At 40.3% G+C, this 21,826-nt stretch overlaps 1 protein-coding gene across 1 annotated transcript in view; it reads right to left on the bottom strand.

The window, feature by feature from the left end:
• The window catches only part of MARCH3 (membrane associated ring-CH-type finger 3), a 62,276-nt gene extending 42,781 nt beyond the window's left edge, over positions 1–19,495 (bottom strand). The window contains exons 1-2 of the mRNA XM_027883003.1: positions 19,429–19,495; positions 15,211–15,313 (exon numbers count right to left, since the gene is read on the bottom strand). Of these exons, the coding sequence (XP_027738804.1) occupies positions 15,211–15,313; positions 19,429–19,495 (170 nt within the window). The remainder of the gene's footprint in view (positions 1–15,210; positions 15,314–19,428) is intronic.
• Between the last annotated feature and the right edge of the window lie 2,331 nt (positions 19,496–21,826).

Genomic DNA, 21,826 nt, shown 5'->3' with positions numbered 1-21,826 from the left:
TAAAAGAATTCTAAGTTTAAAGGCTTCTTAGTAACATGTTGCTCAACACAGTGTGAATCACTTCCTTCCTGAAATCAGGAAGAGTTAAGCAATTTATACTAAGACCTTAGCATTTCTCACTCCTCCTCCTGCCTATACTTTGGGTTTTTTCAATTTGTTTCTGTGCATAGTGGCTTTTCCTCAATTGAATTCAGTGTCTTTAATATTTTCCTTTCAGATTTACACAATTTTTGTACTCTCTTTCCCCCTTTTACTCCTGCATCTCAAGCTTAGACTCTGTTTCCATGTGCTATAATTCTTTTTTGCTGGGTAACTTCTCTTCCCCTCTTATCCTCACACATCTACTCTCTCCTGCCATACACAAAAGAGCTACAATTAGTGCCATCTAAGAATAAGGAAGCTCAATAGACTCAACTAATGAGAAAACAGAGATTTACAAATCTTCTTAAAGCTAAGTTTCTTTCCCACCATCTAGTTCTAGAGCAAGACACCAGATTTTTAGTTCACATTGTATCCATGTTTTTTTTGTTGTTGTTTGTTTTTTGTGTTTGTTTGTTTTTTTTTTGTTTTGTGTTTTTTTGTGGTTTGGTTTTTTGTTTGTTTGTTTGTTTTGGTTTTGTTGTTGTTGTTGTTGTTGTTTTATGTAGATTTCTTTTTTCCATAAGCTTCCAGCTCGGAAGGAAGACTCCCTAGGAAAACTTAAACCTCTGACAGTGTGACAATTGCAATACAGATCATATCTTTCTTCCGTCATCCTCTTCCATCATGAAATCTGGTTGCCCCAGGGTGGGGAGGACAAGTGTTCCCCACGCTGCCTTTTCCCAGGCTGTTTTTAATCACTCTCCCTGTGAATGCTTAAAAAACAAAACAAAATACAACAAAACCCTCAAACCCAAACAAACAAAAACCACAATAAAAACAAACAACAAAAAATAATAATAAAAAACCCAAACACATAACTTGCAGTTTTTACATCTTCTGCTGATCTTATTTCATCTTAGTGAAGTAGCTCCACACTGGTCTTGCTAAAGGAAGACACAAGGAGCTGGAAGGAGAAGGACTGGCCAGTCAGTCTCATATTGCCATCATGTTTGTAATATGCAACTCCCGAAAATCTTCATTGCTGCTGAGTTAACATCTTTCAGAGGTGTTGGGAAGGAATGAGCTGGGCTCAGAAAGGCATGACTGTCTGACCTTATCACACAAGAAAAGCAGCCTCTGCAAACACAAAAAGCATCCTGGCAAATCTTTGTACATCAGAAAGGGACAACCCCCCCAGCTTTCCTTTTTCAGAAACTGCATGTGAAAGTCAGAAGACTTTTGACATGACTGAAAGATTCTGCTCCTTTTCATAGCAATGACAAACGTTAATGCTTCCAAGGACAACGGAGTTAAGGGAAGACTGAAACTACGCAGAGTTGGGGCTGACACACAAGGTTGCCAATACAGATTGTGACCCATTAAAAAGATGCACAAATGACAGGAAAATGTGTTGATGCACTCCGTATCAATTTTCACATAGAAAGACCCAGCTTTATCATCCTGGAAGTATTTCTATCTGCTTTTAAAAATAGAAGACATTTGACTTCTCTGTTTCTGAAGCAGCAAACCTCATAACACTAAATAAGCGCCTACTTTGACTGTAGCATTTTAAAGATGAAACCCACACATATAAGAGATGAAGGATTTTAAACACTGGGTGTGGACTTGTTAAATCTAAATAGCTCCTAATAAAAAATAAAGGGCACAGAATGCTCTATGAAAGACTCTTCCCTGTTCTTTGAAGCAGAGACTGGTCAAACTCTTACTCTGATTTATTTATATTTGGGTGAACCCTCAGTGAGAAGGAAAAAACACAAGAGGAGGCTAAAAAAAAATACCACAGCTACACCTAAAAGGCTTAATCAAAATATTTTCAGGCACTGAACATAAGGGGACACAAAATGCACCCCTTTTTTTCCTTTATGCACTGTGTTTCCATGTAAAGAGACTCCTGCTTTTTTTTTTGGTATCATGTACTAAAAAGCTCCTGCTATTTCCCACCAAGCTTCTTACCCTACCCTGCAATCCTACCGCCAAAGAAGGCTGAATGAGGACCATTTCTTTAAGGGAAATCAAAAATATTCCATTTCTGTTGCACAGTTCTGTTTTTCCAATACACTGAAGACATCCTTTAAATCAGCTTAAAGTATTTTAATGTCTGGTATAAATATATATATATGTCTATGTGTATATACATATACAGCATAGTTTCCAGTAGGGCCCTAGAATACTGGGAGGAAACTGGGCTACTGACTATTACCAAACACAAAGAGCTCTGAAAAGAAAACTAAATTCCAAAAATCCCTCTTCCCTTACCAAAAAAACCGTCAGAAACAAAATCATAGTGTAGATTCAGGTTCATATCATATCTAAGCTTAGGTCTAAGACATTTCTTTCCTCTTCTTTTTCTTTCTTTATAAACACTGAGAAACTCAGCGACTGCTCTGAATGTCAGTGAATGACTGCTTGCTAAATTGTGCCTGTAAGAAAATGGAACAAATAAACGCTGCAGCAGTAGTGGTTTGGCAAAGCTTCACTTTGGCTGCTTGTCCTGGGTGTTTAAAGAGATCTTATCCTAGAGTTTAAAGAGCCCTTATAAAGTGAACCAACCACAAAATGTAACACACTAGGGAAGAAAAAAAACTCTTTTGCCAAGAAAATTCTGCTGGCAATAGCACAGCATCCTCGTGCACACTTATAAACACCCATCTGATGTTGCACAACACTTTAAAAATCTTTATTGTAGTATAAAATTGTCTTTCTTAAACAACAGAATTAACAGCTGCCAGATACTTCCATTATTGATTTCTCACATATTCATATGAGGTGTTGTCTTATGCTCCTTATTAAACACATCCCCCAGGGTGACAAAGGGGCCTTCTAGCATGCAGGGTTAACACCCCAAGCTAACATAACTCTCCCTAGATTTTTCTGTGTACTAACAACTGCTCAGGATTGATTTTTAGCATCTGCCAGTGGTATTTTATTCACACCATGTGGAACATGGTGAAGCCAGGTACTCAACTTTCTGTGCAAATACTAACAGTTCTAGAAAAGCTGTTTACTCATCATGAAAGAGCATCACTGAGTCCTCATCCAACATATACAGTGTGGTGGAATTCCTGCTACTGAGACAGAATAGTCAATATAAGCACACCATTATTTTTGCCCGTGCACATGGTACAAGGCAAATACTCCAGCTTTGGTTTTTATAGGTCTACTGGAAAATTCCACCAGTGATCCACAACCTAGGTAAAAACAACCACCATTACACATAAGCTGCTCCTTATTTAAAATTTTAAAACCTAGGGTTTGTAAATGTTATTCTTGTTCCTGTAAATGTCTTGCACCAATTCAAGGCATCTTAAAAACAGCATTCTTACCTTCCTTTTGGCAATCAAACATAAACTTCAATTGATTTGTGCTGAAAGAACATTAGACAAGATGCATCATAGTAGAGCAGCACTCAAAATGCTTCTGGTCCCACCTGCTAGGACAGGAGGTGAGGAGACCAGAGGACTCTGCTCTCATGCCCTCTGTACTGGAGTTTGCATCATGACAGTGACACAAGACCAGAGGAGAGGGATATAATGCTGAGATCCAGGATTCGGTTCATTACTGACAAAGTCACCTTTTACAGGTCTGTATCCAAGATTCAGTAAGAAAATACTGGCCTTGAAAACATGTCAAATAATAAAACAAACTTCCCATTTGCTCACTGTGATGGGATAATTAATTAAATTTCATGTCCATCTGGATAGACTTCATCTTGCATATGAGATGCATAGCTGAGAGGAAACAATAAAAATGACACACCATCCCATGCAAGTATTCAGTCTCTGCTCATGACAGCCTTAGAGAAGAGACTGCCATTGCTTCCTCACCCACAACATTTTTTCCTTCAAGTAACAAGGCCCAAAAACCCAAACACAATTCTGGAGCTCACGACCAGTAGTTTGGGGCAGAGGTATTATACCAAGCAACTGTCCAGGCACATGTTCCTCTTGCCACAAAGCCAGTGCCAGGAGAGCTTTCCTTTATCTACAGGCTGTCTCTCTAGCTGATCAAATCGCTACTCTGCGATGACAGCAGTCCTATCTGCTGTGAACATGAACAGGCCTACTGCAGATGGCTGGAATTTTAATATGGAATAGTGTATTCGCTATGAGGGGTTAGTCTAGATCCATGAGCACAATTAATGACGCAGACACTATGTTTACATTTCTACTCTTCCGTCTGGAAAGGTCCACAGATCCATAACTGGATTTCATCAGAAGCAGACAGCTATACAAGGCAATCATTTTCCCCAGTGGATAATTAAATAAATTCTGCTTACAGCACTGTTTCTGATAGGATGAGGCACTAGATGTACTACAAAAAAGGTTTGGTCATTAGCCTTGAAATGTTCCAGATGAGGTTTCCACCTTGCCAGCCCATCTGTCTTTGCAGAGTGTGCACAAACCCAAAAAACACATCAATGTATTTTGTGCGCATCTTGATTTCTTAAAGAGGCAGACTGTTGCTGCCAGCTACCTTGGATATTCACCACCAGATTTTGCTCCCCTTCCAAAGACTTCTGTTCAGATAAGTAAGTAATGGCCAGTCTTCGCGAATGAAGAACCGGGGAAGGTCTTTCCACCTTCCAGCCTGCGCACTGGATTTTTTAGGTGAGACACAGTGTGCGCGGAACTGAGCCCACCCTTTAATCCTGAGGTTCATCTGCCGGGGCCAAGCACGCCTGGACGGTGGCAGCGAGGTCCTCAGGACGTAGATGGATTGCCTTACAGGGCTAACGAGCTCCATCTGCCCGGGGAGGGGCCCCGACCGGGAATCAAACCCGGGTCTCTGCAGTGACAGTGCAGTGTCATTTCCCCTAGACCACCGGGGGCTCCCTTTGTTCAGATAAACAACAGAAATAAATGATAAGCTCTTTCAACGTGATTATTTTTCCACATGTAATTTAACAGCCTTTGTACATTGCTATATACCTTTGCTTAGCAGAGTCCAACACTAAAAACAGTTCTATCTCCTGTTATTTTCCATATATTCAGTCAATTTTATGGATGAGTGCCGTGTTCATCTGAAGAACCTCTTTGTCAGCATGAAAAATGCAGCACAAAGGCTCTGAAGGCAGCATTTTTTTCCAGTGCTTGCCCAGACAACACGAATTACAGGAGTTGGAGCTGAGAGATGCCGGTAGCTGCTGATGCTAAGGAGCCCTGAGGAGTGTGGATGGGCAGATCACCAGGAATAGGAGAGATATGGAAAAGCAGTAGGTAACAAATCAAGGCAGAGGGAAAATGGAAACATGGAAATAGTAATAACTAGCAGTAACTCATCAGTTGCAAAGGGCAAAACAGAATCCAGGGAAAAAACCCAACCCAAACCCCTAAAAAAATCCCCAACAAAATAAAACAAAAATCAAAGCTTTTTCTGGAAGGGACAGTATATTTATAAGACCACACAAGCAAAAGAAGGACTAGAAAAGTTTAAAAATCAAGAAACGCTATTTTGTCCTTGTTAATGACCTTTTCAAACTCCTTTCTGAACTGAAGCTTTCATTGCAATCATTTTATGTAGAAGACTGAACCAGACTGAACCAATCTCAAAGCAGAATGAACTGTGTGACTTCTTCAGCAAAGGGAAGTAAAACATAAAGCTTAAGAAAAGACAAACAACTATTCCTTTTGCTTATCATTCATTCCTTGTCATTAAAGAAAATCTAGTAACTCATGATCACTGCCCTAAGGGATAATAATCTACCAACAGCTGCAGACTACCTGAAGTCAACCAGCATACCTGGTACTACTTTAGAAGACATCTTGAAGGAATCTTATCCTTCAACCACCACAGACAAACAACAACTGCTATTGTCAGCCTACTGAAGTAATAGGTAGCATGCAAACCTACTGCAACTTTCTAGCAAAGTGTATCAGTATTAAAATATTAATCAAATCATCACTTTAGGACATTCATATTCATTTTACACATATCAAAGCCGAGGTGGAAAGAAGCACTGCCTGGCTTTCTCGTGCTTGCTCACAGCAGTGGCAAGAATAAGAGGCACTGGCTGTAAAGTTTCCTTTTTTAACTGCTAAGCTGAATTTGCTCTCTCCAGAGGCCACACTGCCACAGCAGCAATATTCAGTACAAATGAAGTGTAAAAGTTATTTAGTTTATGCTGTAGCAGGGCTCTGTCAGCTTGCAAGGACAATTTGTCATCCCTTTCATTGTCTGCTCCTCAGGGCACCATGGACTGCACACACGGCCTGCGCTGTGCTCCTAACATAACCAAATTATGAGTGTAGGAGCCCACTAAGGTCAGTTGTGAAACAAATGTTACACAGTGAAATCCAAAGCATCTCTAGACGAAGCATTTTTTCCCTGAACTTTTACTGAGCACAGCCCACATTCACTGTTTCTAAGCTTAAACTCGTTTCCATGCCAGTCTGTCCATACGTGCTCCCTCAGATTCCTTTTAGGATGAAATTATCACTTTCATCAGAGAACTGATCAGATTTGCACTGTTTGAATGTTAATGGGAACACATGGACACACTTCATCCAGAGGTGAAAAATGTCAGAAACTATCAAAAGCCCTTTTCTACAAGAAAGCTACAGTTTCAGAACTAAGGAGGGTAGAGAAGGAATAATATCCTCTCCTACACTCTGTATACTAGAAAAAAACTTGCAAAGACTTTGGTTCAGTTCTGGAAAATTCCTTTGTCACTAAGAGACAAATGGAGAGAGGGTTAAGAACATTCATATCTACCACAGGCTAGGGGAGAAACGCCAGCCCTCTGCTGTTTCCCACAACATGACTGTAAAGCCTCGATAAATTGTGGGGAAGGTCAGAGAGAGTTAGAATCTAACTTTTCCCTGAAGAACAGGGCAGTTCAATTCACAGGATTTCTTCCTATACTAATTAACAGTTTTCTGAAAGACTTTTTCTGTTCAAGATTTTCTCTCCCTCTCTAAAATCCCCTGTTTTCTCTGGTGCTAGAATCTCTGTTGGCTCCTCCAGCACAATGCACAAAAAACGAAAAGTTTGAAGGAGGAGTTTCAGGTTTTGCACAATACACCATCTGGATCACACAACACAAAAACCTGCTCATTTAATGAGGTCAATTTGCAGCTGCTGTGACAGTAAATGCAACATATCTCTAACTTGGGCCTTAAGCTGGTCTTTACATAGATGCAAAGAGACTGCAGAAGAGGTGGTTTTTTCTTTTTTAATTCTTACAGATTTTTTAACATATGGCTCTGTTGCAAACTGCCTAGGTAAAATGAAAGACACCCTCCTCTGCCTTATTTTCAAGTGACCAGAAAACCCTTGAACTCTACTTGACAACACTGATTACACCTTGATGAAGGTGAAGCTCTAGAAACTGTCTGGGATTCAAAGTTCAGACTAGAGCTAAAGGATAATTCAAGTATTCTTCAGCATTATGCCTGAGACTAAGAAATATATTAATTACTAACACTAGTACTAACATTTTGTTCATTAGGATTACCTTCAAAAATTAATTTAGTCAAAACCAACGTCAAGACAGAATTGCTTTTATTAATACCGGTAAGAAGAAGGAAGGGAAATATTGATTTTACCTATTTATTATAGTAAGTAAGCAAATAAAAAAAAAGCAAAACAACCTGTGTTCACATCTTTACAGATCATTATATATATTATACAGAATACATACAGATTAGAGAATTTGGGGAATATTCATATTAAAATTAATCGCCTACAGACACCACTCTCAGTGAACAAACTCAAACTATGCTCATCCATTTGCAGTACAGTTACTGAACACTGGCTGCTGGAAGTCAACAGAACAGCCTTGAAATTTAAAGTTGTATTTACAAGCAATGTTATACTTCTGTTGTTTGTTACTGCTTAAACATCTTAGCCTAGGGCACTATAATATAAATAAAATAAAGCAACAGAGTGTAAATTAGAGGGAAATACGAGAATTTATTTAGGTAAATGGTGCTCATGTCTAGATAAGTCACCTTTCATAGTGCTACAGTGCTTATTTATGAGATAGGACAGATACTTAACTAAAATGGACTGTCAGCTCTAATTATAGATAGTTTATGTTGAAAACTACTGGACAAGTGGTCAAGTGGTCAAGGACAGCTCTTCCAAGTGGAATCACAGAAAGCTGAGGTTGGATGGGACCTCCAGAGTCATCTTGTCTACCTCCCCATTCTCCAGCATGAATATTCACAGGATCTCAAATTCTTTTAAATCATACAGTGAATGATTCTTCGCCATTATGAAAAATCTTATAGAATGGGAGACAAAAATAACTCTTTTGTGACAAAATTTTTCAACAGCAGAAAAAAACCCACAAACTTTTAAAAAGACAATTTCTTCAACTTATTATTCAAGTTTTCACAGGAGCATACATAGAAACCAATTAGTTTTAATCTCCGTTCAATTTTATAGAATGCTTCCACAAGAGCTCTTAACTCAAAGCTAAGACTCCAGTAAGGACAGTGGAAAGATGATGAGAACTCTACTAATATTATCCTCACAGAGATAGCAGAATTGCAATTTTCATGTGTTTTTGATAAAAAGTATTATGGACACAATGTTCAAAACTGTCTAAAAATTGCTCTTTGGGTTTACATTAGCCATGGCTGCCTTACACAGCTTTCTTTACATGGCTTTCCTTACACAGCCACTGAAGCACAGAGAGCAGAATTCAGTCCAGAGGGACAGCAGTACAAAGAAAAGTAGCGGCTACAACTCTGGAAAGCAAAGGGAAAATATTAAAAACTAATTTTGATTAATCAGTAGGACTGAACTCCTGCATTAAACGCTAATAATTTTAATCACAGATATCTGAAGAACTGTAATTTAAAAATCTCTCTACTCTTCTTTTAAATACCTGGTTGAAAGAAAATGACCTTTCTTAAGAACTGCAGAAGTTATATTGATTATTTATCTGGCAAGGCCCAGTTGCAGTGTGGGGTTTTTTGCTAGCTTTGACCTGCACCCTAACATGTGTGCAAACATCATGAATTCTTCCAATTGCAACTCCTTTTGTCACATATTTTCTATAATCTCCTGCTGTTTCCCACCCATACAAGCTGCAAAATAAAACTGCTTTCCCATCAAACTTTACAGGGCCTTCTTATCAGGTACAGAAATGGAGACTTGTTCATGGAGGCTGAAGTCATCTTCAAGAAAATACACATAATTTCTAACAAAACCTGTTAGGAAACAGCATTTTAAAACTGTTTGCATAATATATTTAATGACTGGAGATTGTTAAAATATATGGAGATATACTTAAAATTAACAGAGACACCTTATGCTGATAGCTTCAGTGTTGGGGACCAAATATTAATTTTCCAAATAACAGAAGTACACTACAGATGAGCCAAAAGACTTACAGATATTCATGTATATTACGACATGGTAATATTAGGAGCAGATTTGTTCATAATCTTCAATTTAATCGAAATACCGAATTTAAAGACCAATAAACTCTTTTGCTTTCACTTCTTTCAAGTATGCTTTGTTTTCTTTGTCAGTTCATACTGGTTACTAACTTTTTGGCTATAATCTGTTTTATAAATAGCCCCCCTCATGATTTCTGTGTTACTTGAGTTCTCATGGTGTCAAGCCCTGAGTTTCACCAGCAGGAATAAATCTAATACTGTTAATCTGTTGTATGAGCAAATCAAACTGAGTGACAACTACAAGAGAAGGCTGGTTGTTAGAAAGCGGATGCTAGTAATCAGCAACTCTCAGAAAACAACAACAACAACAGCAACAACAAAACACCATAAAAAATGCTCTGCTGTTTGATGGGAATTTGCAACAACATCTATGTATCAAATAACATTTACAGAACTGTGGCCTGTTTTTAGAAAATCAGCTCATAAGAATCTGGCTGGCAGCAGCAAAGCAACAATAACAGAGTGAAATAACTGGAGAAAAGAGGCAGCAACAGAGCAACTTATATGTCCTAGGACAGAAAAACGCTTCAATCCAGCTTACAGCTTTGTCCAGTCACACTGTCCCAGGTGCAAAGACCACAGCAACTTCTGTGTCTGTGCAGAAAAACCCTCTCCAAACATTTTGAAAATTCCTTGCAGCTGTAAGCTGGTCTACACAGACACATCCACACCTTCTTATTGCTTTGGTGCTGCTGGAATCTGGAAAAACTCCAGTCTGAGGGTCACTACAGGACACCATGGCAGAGATGATGCCAAAGGAGGGTACTTTTACATAAATGTTTGCAGACAAAGAATAACCTCCATCTACCTAATTCTTCCAGCCAGTCCATAACTGTATGACTGGTTTCTGGCATATGAGTTAATATGAGGTAATGACTTTAATGCAGCCTGGAGTAGAGACAGAACAATTTCTTCCCTATTTGCTAAGAAGTCCTTAAATGTACCCAAAGGACCCATTATATGGGGCTGGGCTGCATACTAGCACAGCTATACAGATCCTGAAATAGAGCAGGCTTCTCTCTGCAGCTGTGAGCAAGGGGAAAGCGATCAGACACCTGTCTGCACCCAAAGAGGAACCCAAGGAGGCAGCTGTATCTGCGCAATTTTACAGGCACACTGTGCTTCTACATCTCCTTAAGCAAGATGTGGTTTTCACTCAGCTCTAAATAACGTCACTGTTAAAAGGGAAAAAATAAGAATAGGAAGGTATAGCTCTCACTTAGAGTGCTATGGTCTCAGGAGCCAGAAATTTCTGATACTCAGTGAACCAATTGGACTAAACCTGCCCCATTTAAGTCAAACTACATAAGTGTTAGGACTACATTCCCTTTAACCCTGGTACTCGATTCTTTTCCCTCCCTTTCATTTGTAACTTATACTGATTCAGCTTTGGGAACTGAATTATCTCCAAATTAGTCCTACTGGAAGTGCCTTGGAGCAGGATGGTGTGTGAAGGTTCCCCTAGCTCACAGGGACATGAGACAAATTCAGAGTGTGGGGCCTAAGTCTGGCATACCTGGCCAGCTGTTCAAAGACCCACAAAGCTTTAGGACTGGCTCCATCACAGCAAAACCAGAGAGGTTGTGGAAAACAGATTAAGAGCCAGCTCTAGTCTGCTCTCATGAGAAAAGTCTCTTCCACCAGTTTCTCCATCAGCTGTGTATTTCTCCCTGCAACAAGGAAAGACATTCCCCATGTAGGAAGCTCAGGTAGCTCAGAAAGGTAGCCCCTTTGCCACCTCCAGAAGCTCAAGTGTGTTGAGATGCAAAAAGGACATCAGGTAGTCCATGATGCTTAGCCAAATTATTTCATTCCTGTTTCATGGCTTACAAGTACAAATGTCTTGGACTTTGAAAAACTCTGTATGATTAAGCAGTCCCAGGCCCAACTTGTTTGTTCTTCACATAAAATGCATTGCTAAGAAGGGGACACAATTCAAAATAAACTGTAAATGAGAAGAAATAAAAAGTAAACACGCTAACACATGGAACGTGGAATTTTATATCCTTTATTAATCTCCCTGACAGAATCAAAGAAATATCTCTGTGATTACTGCAGTAGTCCAAGCATGGGGGCAAACAGAAGGGTGACTGAAATCCCTGTCCTGAACTCTTTAGAGTGCTCGGGCTGACAATAAGCAGAGGAAAACATAAAAGCAGAATGATGAAGTTGGCAAATATACAGGCCCTACTGCCAACATTTTAGAAGGGGAAGGATATCAAGGGATGAAAAAGGTGGTAAATATTAGGTAAATGTTAGGTAAATATTAGGTAAGGTAAATATTAGCAAAATGGTATAAAACTGGGGAAATGAAAAAGCTCAAGGTAGAAAAAAGGAAGTATGGAAGGATGCTAAAGTGCCAAGATGTAGACATACTCCAGCTCAGAAACAGACCTGTTGGAGGTAGATTTAACACATGGTTTTATTACAGTTAAAAGTTGTGAGAATCCACAAGGCCTTCTAAAACTACTTTGAATTAATGGGTATCACATAAAAAAACAGATGTTTTTCAACATGAGGTTCACCCATAAAATACCACATCATTATACTGGGGAAAATTTAGTGAGGGATTTCATCTCTTATCTTAAAATAAATAATTTGAATTTAGTTTACGGGATCCATCAATCTGTGAGTACCTCTGAGATACCCGTGTCACACAGGAGATGTAACCAGCTCAGGAGTCTAATGAAAAGAGACACTTAGGGTACTCAAGAGAGAAAGGAGTCTGTTGCACTGAGGTGGGTTCATGATGGGATTAATAGTGACCCCAAACACAAAGCTTGGAAACTAAACATTTCACCTTAGAAATGCCGAACCAGAATGTTCTGATACTTTTGGGGGGGGTGGGGAGGATACTTTTTAGTTTTCCACAAAACACTTTAGTTTCAGGATGAAAGCAAGTACCAAGACACCAGAATTTTTAACACACAAGAATAAGAATACCCTCTTTGAGACTTTACCCAGAAGAACTGTGGCCAAGCCATGCTTGGTTTCAGGAACAAACCACTTCTCCCCCTCTCCCTCACTCCTCCTCCCTCAAAACCACAACAACTTTGACTGCCATCAGGACAGGAAGGATTTTATATCAAATAATTGCCCTCAGCCATTCAGTGAATTAAGTCAAAGGGACTGCTGGTAGGCTTAAAATAGGAATGTGTTTAAGAGCTTTGCTGACTTTGTTGCCACGGTGGAAAAAAAAAAGAAGTTGGAAATACATCACTCTGGAATCTCCAAGACACAAAATATAATTACAGTTATTAATTAATTCTGGTTTACATTGCATAACTGCGAGCAAAGTGAGAGACATTAGCTCTTTTCCCTTTCCTGTTGCTTTTTATTCATGTGAAAACAGATTTAGTAATCACAGGACAGAAAAATTCAAGACTGTATGCTGTTTGAAGAGGTGTATCATAGTAAGGGCACTCAAAAATATTTACAGCACAGCACTGAGTGGACTGATACAGCAAGGATGACACAGAAGTAAGGCAAGAACTCCTTGATAAGTGTTCTACTTCTTGTTATCACTTCAACAATTTGGAGTACTTTGATCTTGTGACAAGCCTTCCTGCACTGTGTCACTAATAATTTTCTTCCCTTTAGGACTGTGTCTAAGCAGCAGGAAGCATTTCTTCCTGTCAGTTTCCATAGGGAAAGGAAGACACCTTCCTCAGCAGTGGAAATCTGCTGTGCCTACTTTTTTAATGCACTCACATACTTCTCATCGGTCTATAATCCATGTTCTAGTTTAAAGGAAGGATGCCCACAATGACTCTTCCAGGCCTGCTCTTCCTAGCTGGAGTCATCTCTAGGGTAATACTTCATTTGGTTAATGATGGTGTGAGGATGAATCCATTCAGAAGGTTGTCAAAAACAGTCCCTCTAAAATGTGTGTCAAGAGAGCCTGGAGAATTGCAAAGAGCATGCTATGCAGATGCCGGCTGTATTTTCAAATGTAGATGAAGTTTCTCATGCTACACACATTTCTGAAACAGTTTGTATTTATTGCAGAGGAGAAGATCCTATACAAATTCAAGAAGATGTTGGAACAGAGAGAGCAGACAAGGGTAAACTGTCCTTTTATAGATACAACACATCTTTCAGTGGCAACGTGCCAGGTTTCTTCTCTTCCCTGCTGTTTTTGTTTTCTTTTTCTCCCTTACTTTCCCTTCTGATGTTCTCCAAAGCAAACACTCAGGTTGTGAACATACCCATATATACATCCAGTATCTGGGGAGTCAACTGAGGCATCAGAAACAGCATAGGCACACGAATACAAGGATAACACCACGTGTGAAGACCACAGTTAAAAAAGCACAACCAGTGTAACAGAACCTAACTATTGCTTGACAGGAAATTCAGGAAGGCAGAGAAAAAACCAGCAGAAACCAAGGTATCATTTTTGCACCACGGCCCAGAGACAACAAAGAACTTTGAAATGGCAAATCCAAAGTCATTCAGAAGAGCCCCAACAGTGTTTCACCCTCATGCAAAGAGAAGATGGCTCTACCAGTACAAATGCCACAAGAATGACATGTAAAGAGTTCCTGATTATCCTGATGTATTTTAATAAGCATCATAAGCAAAATCATATTTTGATAGCTCAAAATAGCTCTCAGCCCTATTACAGACGCTTAAAGTTGTAGATATTAGCCACCCTTTCAGAGCTCAAGCCTGTGAGCCACTAGGCAGTTTGAAGCATGCTTGAACTCCTGTCAGGGATGGAACCTATTACAGATATGCAAGTGAAGACCTCACAGAAGCTGTGGGCTTGATACAGAATTTACTTGTAAAATCCTCTGGCCTATAATAAGCACAAGACAAAAAATATCTGACTGGGAAATCTGGCAGCCGCTGATCCATGTGGTCCCAGAGGAGTTTGGTACCTGAGTGAGCCTGTCACCACTGCACACAAAGTATTCCATTATCTGGAATTTCCAAAACACATCCTGAGATACCTTCACAATAACAATTAATGCAGAAAGACAAGTTGTAACTTCTCTGCTTCATCAGCCTAACAAGCAGCAGCAGACTAAGCTATTAGCAATTAATTAAAGGTCAAAACAAGTAACCTCTAATAGATAAATATCCTCTGCTCTCACAATTATCATGACTTGAAAGTAGCTAGGTTACTCTGTGGAGTTAAGACACTATTTGTATACTCCCTGCATTCACCATCATCAGACCAAGTGAGTGCAACACAGGGTTAAATCTAAATTTAAAGAAATTGTCTGCATTTAAAGTTAAACTCCTCTGGCATGTGTGAGTACAATAACTCAGTAGTATCATAATCCCTTATATTTGCAAAATGATCCCTCGCAATTAAAAGGGGGGAAATAAAAAAGAGGCAAAAACGTATGGAATTCTAAGGCTCAATCCTAAAAATGGTTAGGATTTGTATAATCTCCGTAACAGAAAGAAACTGTCTTTTCCCCCTGCTCCAAAGTCCTGAAGGTAATTATGACTGAAAGGTCCTTCAACCATGTCACTTCAAGCTGGACATCATTACTCTTCACATGCCTTTTTTTTTAATGAAAGAGTTAAACCTCAGTCATACTACTGGAAAATGATGATGATGATGATAATAATAACAGGAATAAGAATAGAAAAAAAAAAAAAAGCAGCAGTTTATTCCTTAACAGAAAGCACAAGACCCCCCATAGCCAGGCATTTCCATTTGCATGTGTCCCATTGCACTTACTTCCTCCACCCGGACCTTCTGCCGTCCTTCCAAAACACGAACGAAACAGCCAAACAAACAAACAACAAGGAGCCAAGAGCAGAAGCCGCCAAACCCCGACCGACTCACGCACCGTGCCTTCGGTTTGGCTGCTGCCACAGGACCCTGCTGCCATCAGCACCTCCTCCTCCTCTTTCTCCTCCTCCTCCTCTTCCCCCGGCGGTATCCACGGAGCAGAAGCGACAACAAAGGAGCGGCCGGGTAGCGACAGCTCTCTCTAAATCCTGGTGATAACGAAAACACTGCCCGAATCAAGTCTAAATTTTAAAAACAAAACAAACAAACAAACAAACAAACAAACACTCACCAAAAACCCAAACCCAATCAAAAACAAACAAAAAAACCCAAACCAAAACTAAAAAAAAAAAAAATCCTCCAACATTCCCCCTCCCCACCCCCCAAAAAAAAAAAAATCTATTTTTTTCTCATCACAAAGAAGTTAAAACCTTAAAATAGCTGTTTCTCCATAGTCTGAGAGAAAAAGCTTTTCTGGGAGCCTGCTGCACCTCTGGCCCCGTGGAGCTCATGTTTATGCCAGTGAAAACGTCCAAGTTACTGAGACTCAGTTAAAGCTGGATCTAAAATGACAGCTCTGAGTTCCAAAGATAGTAAGGAATAACCTACAGGTATCCTGAAGGCAAAATATTTTTCTTTGCTTAACTACAGCTCTCCATTTCACTGCCTTTCTCATTCAGCCTTGCTTGCTTTGTTCAGAAATAAAGGAATGTTGCAGGGTTGAGAGAGTATCTTGTAATAGTGCTGTGTTCCCTTGATACAAGTGCACGTTAAATCACGAAGACGCTGAAATTTTACTAGAAGCTAAATCACAGGGGAAGGAGAAGTTACTCACTTTCTCCTTAGTGGAACAAAAAAGCACCAGCTATATTTGCACTCCCAGCGACACAGGTGCTCTCCCAGGCGGAAATGGAAGCAGCACACGGGTGTATTAAAAAAAGGGGAGAGACCAAGCTGGTTGTTGGACTCGCTCAGAATAGCTTTGCAGGAGGCATGTGAGGTAAATTGAGCAGAAATATGGATGTTCACTGTAGTGGGAGTATTAAAGAGGTAACCTGCATCCCAGCCTTGCCAACAGACCTTCAGTGACAGCTCCTGGCATCTTGGAGACCTTTTTGCAATGGGTGTCTTGCCTCCTAGAGTAGAAGCTTAAATCTGCATCTAGAACTACATGCAAATCAGACCTGTGTGCCTAAATGTGGTTTCAGACCACGTCTTTTTTTTTTTTTTTCCTCTCTCTCTTCAAGAATCTGAATCTTGCAGTGATGCTTTTAAAGCATTTGTCTCTAACTTAGACTGAGATATTATTTTTGAGATACAAAATTAGTGAACCTGGTTACCAGTGAATTGATGTCTTCTATCCCACAAACTTTCTTCCACAGCAGCAATGACAGCAATGGCATATTTGTTGTGATATGCCTTCTAGATGAGAGATGTTAAATGTCACAGTCAGTACAGAGCTACCTCTCTGCTGTTTACTTGGGAGCTGCCACCTGGCCAAAATGCTTGAGGGTTTGATTCAGCATGGTTTTCTGCACTGGGGGACATGGATGGAGAGACTTCTGTCACCTTCCTGGAAGCAAATCTTCAGGGAACATTCAGAGAGTGTCATAACTGGGAAAAAAATCCAAACTCCAAAACCCAAACCAAAACCAACTAAACAAAAAAACCCCAAAGCACTGCCCCTCCTCCCAAAAGGAAAAAAAAAAAGGAAAGAAAAAAATCATCCCCTCAAAAGACACCCTCCAACCCCCAAACAAACAAAAAAACCCACCAAAAAATAAAGCCACAAGAACAAACCCAGTAATCCATGTCACAAGTTGTCCTTTTGTCTCAGGAAAACTGATTGGATGTAGTTGTGTCTCATTGCACTTAGATTTGAGTTTTGCCTTGCAAGGACTCAGGTTTGGGTATACAAGGTAAAACAGCCTCACAAGAATGGAGTGAAACTTCTTGCCAGCAGGACACAATAGAAATAACAATAATTAAACAAAACCAAAACCAAAACAAAAACAAACAAACAAACAAACAAAACAAAACCAAAACAAACCAAAAACCAACCAAACAAATAAACAAACAAGGTGTGTTATTGGTAGAGTACAAGGCAAAGCTGTCTGGAAAGTGATGAAGAGAAGAAAAACTGAGATATGATCTTGTAAACACTTGCACGTGGGGCTTTGTTTACTTCCACGTGTAGCTAATCCAGATGGCAACGTGATTAAAGCTGCATCTGAGATTATGTATCACGGGCCAGTTTGGACAGGAAGACACTGTGCTAGGAGTTCTATGCTTAAAGAAATGAGACAGTCTCTTCTGTATACTCTGTATGATTTAAAGACACAAATAATGAGTCAGAGAAGTAGATGAGGTAGAAGACAGGACAGTATGTCTGTGCCTTTTAATTGCCCCAAAATAGAAAATAAATTCATCTTGCATTCAACCTCTTTTTACATTAAAGGGATAGTGCATTATGGACTTTTGCACTCCTGCCAATACTCACTGTCAAAAGAGTAAATTGCCAGTTTTCATGAAGTTGCATATTGCTCCATAATTATATATTCAGCAGGGGCATATGCCTTCTCATTTTATTATATGTGTATATATACTTTAACATATTTGATTAGAGAGATGCATGTGCTGGGAGACTGCTGCATTTACTATATTCAAAAAGAAGAAATAAAATCATTCAAATTTATGTAAGATGCATTCTTTCTTGTTTTTTGGAAAACGAAGGTGGCAGACCACTAAGTCACACAGTCTCCCCAAGTGTCAAAGAAACAGAAAGTAATTAACTATTTGATGATAAGTTCTAGACCCACTGAGGTTAATAAATTATTTTGGGTACAGGGTCACAAATTCACATTACTACTTTTAGGATTGATAATGGCAGGGAAACAGAAGATGATGCTGGAAGGCTTCTCTGTGTGATCTGCTGCTTAGAAGATGTGAACTCTTAGTGTTCTCATGTGAAGGTAGTAACTGAATGCCTTATTCCCCTGGCAGGGCAGATGGCTTTGGAAGAGAGGGTGGCCTCCTGGAGTTTTTACTTCAGTGTTTTGTATTGTCTGAGAAGATAAAAGAGAAGGGAATAATATCTCCAGCAGCCTGGACACAACGTAGTTTTGCAATGAGAAACCTGCAGTGGCACCTACGGTCCAAAATGGACTGTCACACCTTTTCTCCTCACCTTGTTCTTCAGTTGCTTTTATCTGTAAACAATTTATAGCACAGCTCCTTCTCTGAACTATGTTATCAACACTTCATATCCATGTGTTTTTACCTCCTATCCCTGTGTCCAAATTGATGAGAAGAGGGCATTTTACCACCTTCACCCCGGAGTCCAGGCCCGTTCCTTACACATGGGTTTACTTTTATTACTTGTGTTGACAAGGAAAATAAGATTGAGAAATGCACAGTGCAGGGTTTTGTTTGACTGCACACCAGACGAAGGGTTGGAAGAAGTAGCCACCACTTCTCTGTATATGTTATTAGCACCCACAGCCACACAACTAATCGAAAACCTTCATTTCTCTGTCCACACCATAGACAAAAGCTATTATGGCAATCATATTACAAAATAAAGGAGGAAGAATATCTGGCACTGGCTACAGAAGAAAATCTCCACAGTCTAAGAGAATAAGGAAAATGGGATTCATCATTTCCTAAAATGATTAAGAAGTTTGCTTTTAGCTTCCATTTTTTTCTTACCAAAACAGGTCTTATTAAAAATAAAACAAAGGCAAGTCCACGTGACCCCTGTCCTCCATATCTTTGAGATAAAGCTGCTGTATTTTTGAAGAGCACTTGAGCTATGATTGACATGAGCTCTATGTAGCTTTCTTACTACAAAACCTCAGTAACGAAAAACCTAGGCCCTCTGAAACCCAAGAAAATCAAGTGGTGCTTGCTTACAGAGGTCATTTGGACCTATTATTTAACAGTAACTTGTGGTACAGTTAGAAGTTTGGCTGTAACATTAAGAACTGTAGAAAGTATAGAATTTTTGTCTCTAGAGCCCTGCTAATGGTGATGAAAAGCACCATGGATGGATGATTTGGCTCAACTTGCCTGATGTTGCGGTATATAAAAGGATGCAGAAACTTTATTATTGTTTAAAGTGAACATGCTTTCAAAACGGCTTTGTAACTCTTTGTGTAAACTCACCTTCTTCCGAAGGTTCCTCAGTATTACCTATACCTTTGGAATGTCTGAGAGATAACTGAGAGCTCATTTATTGGTTGTTAACCCCTTATTGTCATTGGCTAATTTTAAGACCTCCTAAATCCCCACTGGTCACTTTTTAATCCCCCCCAGGAGGTATTGAAGTTGCTACCCAGAACAATAAACTCTCTCTGCCTCGCTCCCTGCTGCTGTCCATGTCCTGTGGTCTCTGCAGGGGCCATGGGACACCTTGTGGTGGGGGGGGAGGGGGAAGGAGCACTTCCCCCTCCCGGACTAGGGGTGAAAGGACAAGACCTCTAGCAGTGTCCTTTCCCCTGTCCCCCTTCAACCATCACAGCCTGAAGTTCTCTGCTATAAAAATGGCCCAGGTCTCCCTCCTGGGAAATCTTGGATAGTTTCAGGCCCTGAGTGGACTCAAGCTGATAAAACTGGAAGAAAGTTTTCATTTCTTACTCCCCACTGCCCAGAAATTTTTTATCTTGTGGAATACATCAGAACTGGATTGTAAATTATCTGTCAAGTGCTAAAGACACTAGGATGGGACCCTAAAGGAACAGCCATTTTCACCATAGATGGCTTCTTATTAAACCATTCTCCAAAACTCAGAGTCTATAATGAATTCTACTGTATTGCAGTTTGCTGTGCCAGCTGGGCATTGTGTCTGGATTCTTCCCTATGTGAAGAATTTTTAAATTCCCAGTGATGAGAGGAGACTGAATATCACAACAATAGGAAGAACAGACATGCAGCATGTAGGGATTAGTTTCCATGTCAGAGAATCTATTAAGCAGATCAGAAATACCAGCAACTTTCTCCAGTGCTTATTACAGAGTATTATACTTAGTTGACTTTTCCTCAATCTATAGTTCTCCTCCTCCTGAAAATATATATTTAACTTAGGCATTCTGTCTACTTCACATCCCTGCGTTGCCAATGATGTCTAAGGTAACTGTAGTAACCCTTGATGAAATGGCACTTGCCACGAGATAGATGGATGTGTAGTTTTGCTGCAGACAGAACTGAAATATGGCTCTTTTCTGACAAAGCTCCCTATAGTAGGTAATATAAAGTGCAACATATATTCACCTCACTAGAAGAAAAATAAATTATTCAGTGTTAAAATGTTAGTAACAGCTGTATCAAAAGTGTGGTGATTGTTCTATAGATATGACTCTGATTCAGTGAGTGCATGGTCTTGAATCAAGTGTCCTTTTAACTTAAATTCCCTCTTCTTCATTTCAAATGAGAACTTGGGATAGACTCCTAGACTTCTTCAAGGAAGCCTCTTAGAAACCTACAGCTTACATGTGCTAACCACCCTGAAACATTGGTGGACTGATCCTGGCTGGATGCTACAAGCCCACCAAAGCCACTCTGAGCTCCCTCACCAGCTGGACAGGGGAGAGAGAACATACAACTAAAGGCTTGTGGGCTGAGATGAGGAAACAGAAAGATCACTCACCAATTCCTGTCACCGGCAAAACAGACTTGACTTAGAGAAATTAGTTTATTACCAATCAAATCAGAGTAGGGTAATGAGAAAAAAAAAATCTGAAAAGCACCTTCCTCCCACCCCTCCCGTGTTCCCAGACTTAACATTACTCCCTACTTTCTCAGTGGTGCAGGGAGACAGAGAATGGGGATTGTGGCCATTTTGTCACATATTGTCTCTGTTGCTCTTTCCTCCTCAGACTCTTCCCCTGCTCCAGTGTGGGGTCCCACCCTTGGGAGACACTCCTCCACCAACTTCTTCAGAGTGAGTCCTTCCCACAGGCTGCAGCTCCTCACAAACTATTCCAGCACTGGTGCCTTTCCACAGGGTGCAGTCCTTCAGGAACAGACCACTCCAGTGTGGGTCCCCCACAATGTCACAGGTCCTGCCAGGAAACCTGCTCCAGTACAGGCTTCTCACAAGGTCACAGACTCCTTCAGATGCATCCACCTCCTCTATTGTGGGGTCCTCCACTGGCTGCAGGTGGATGTGTCAGCTTCCATGGGCTGCAGGGGCACAGCTGCCTCACCATAGGCTGCACCACAGGTTGCAGGGGAACCTCAGCTCTGGCACCTGGAGCACCTCCTGCCCCTCCTTCTGCTGACCAAGAGGTCTGCAGAGTTGTTCCTCTCACATGTTCTCACCCCTTCTTTGGCTGCACTGCCATTGTGCAGGTTTTTGTCCCTTCTTAAATATGTTATCCCAGAGATGTCACCACCATCTCTGACAGGCTCAGCCTTGGCTGGCAGCAGGTCTGTCATGGAGCTGGCTGGCATTAGGTCTGCTGGATATGAGGGAAGCTTCTGTGAGCTTCTGACAGAAACCACCCCTGTAGCCTCCCCAGTTACCAAAACCTGGCCACAGAAACCCAATACAAACACAGTTCAC

Source organism: Empidonax traillii, unplaced genomic scaffold, assembly GCF_003031625.1.
Source record: "Empidonax traillii isolate 1590-97213 ecotype Southwest subspecies unplaced genomic scaffold, ASM303162v1 scaffold116:size1738432, whole genome shotgun sequence".
Taxonomy (NCBI): Eukaryota; Metazoa; Chordata; class Aves; order Passeriformes; family Tyrannidae; genus Empidonax; species Empidonax traillii.
Note: the sequence above shows the minus strand (reverse complement) of the source record. Positions and strands in the feature narration are given on the sequence as shown.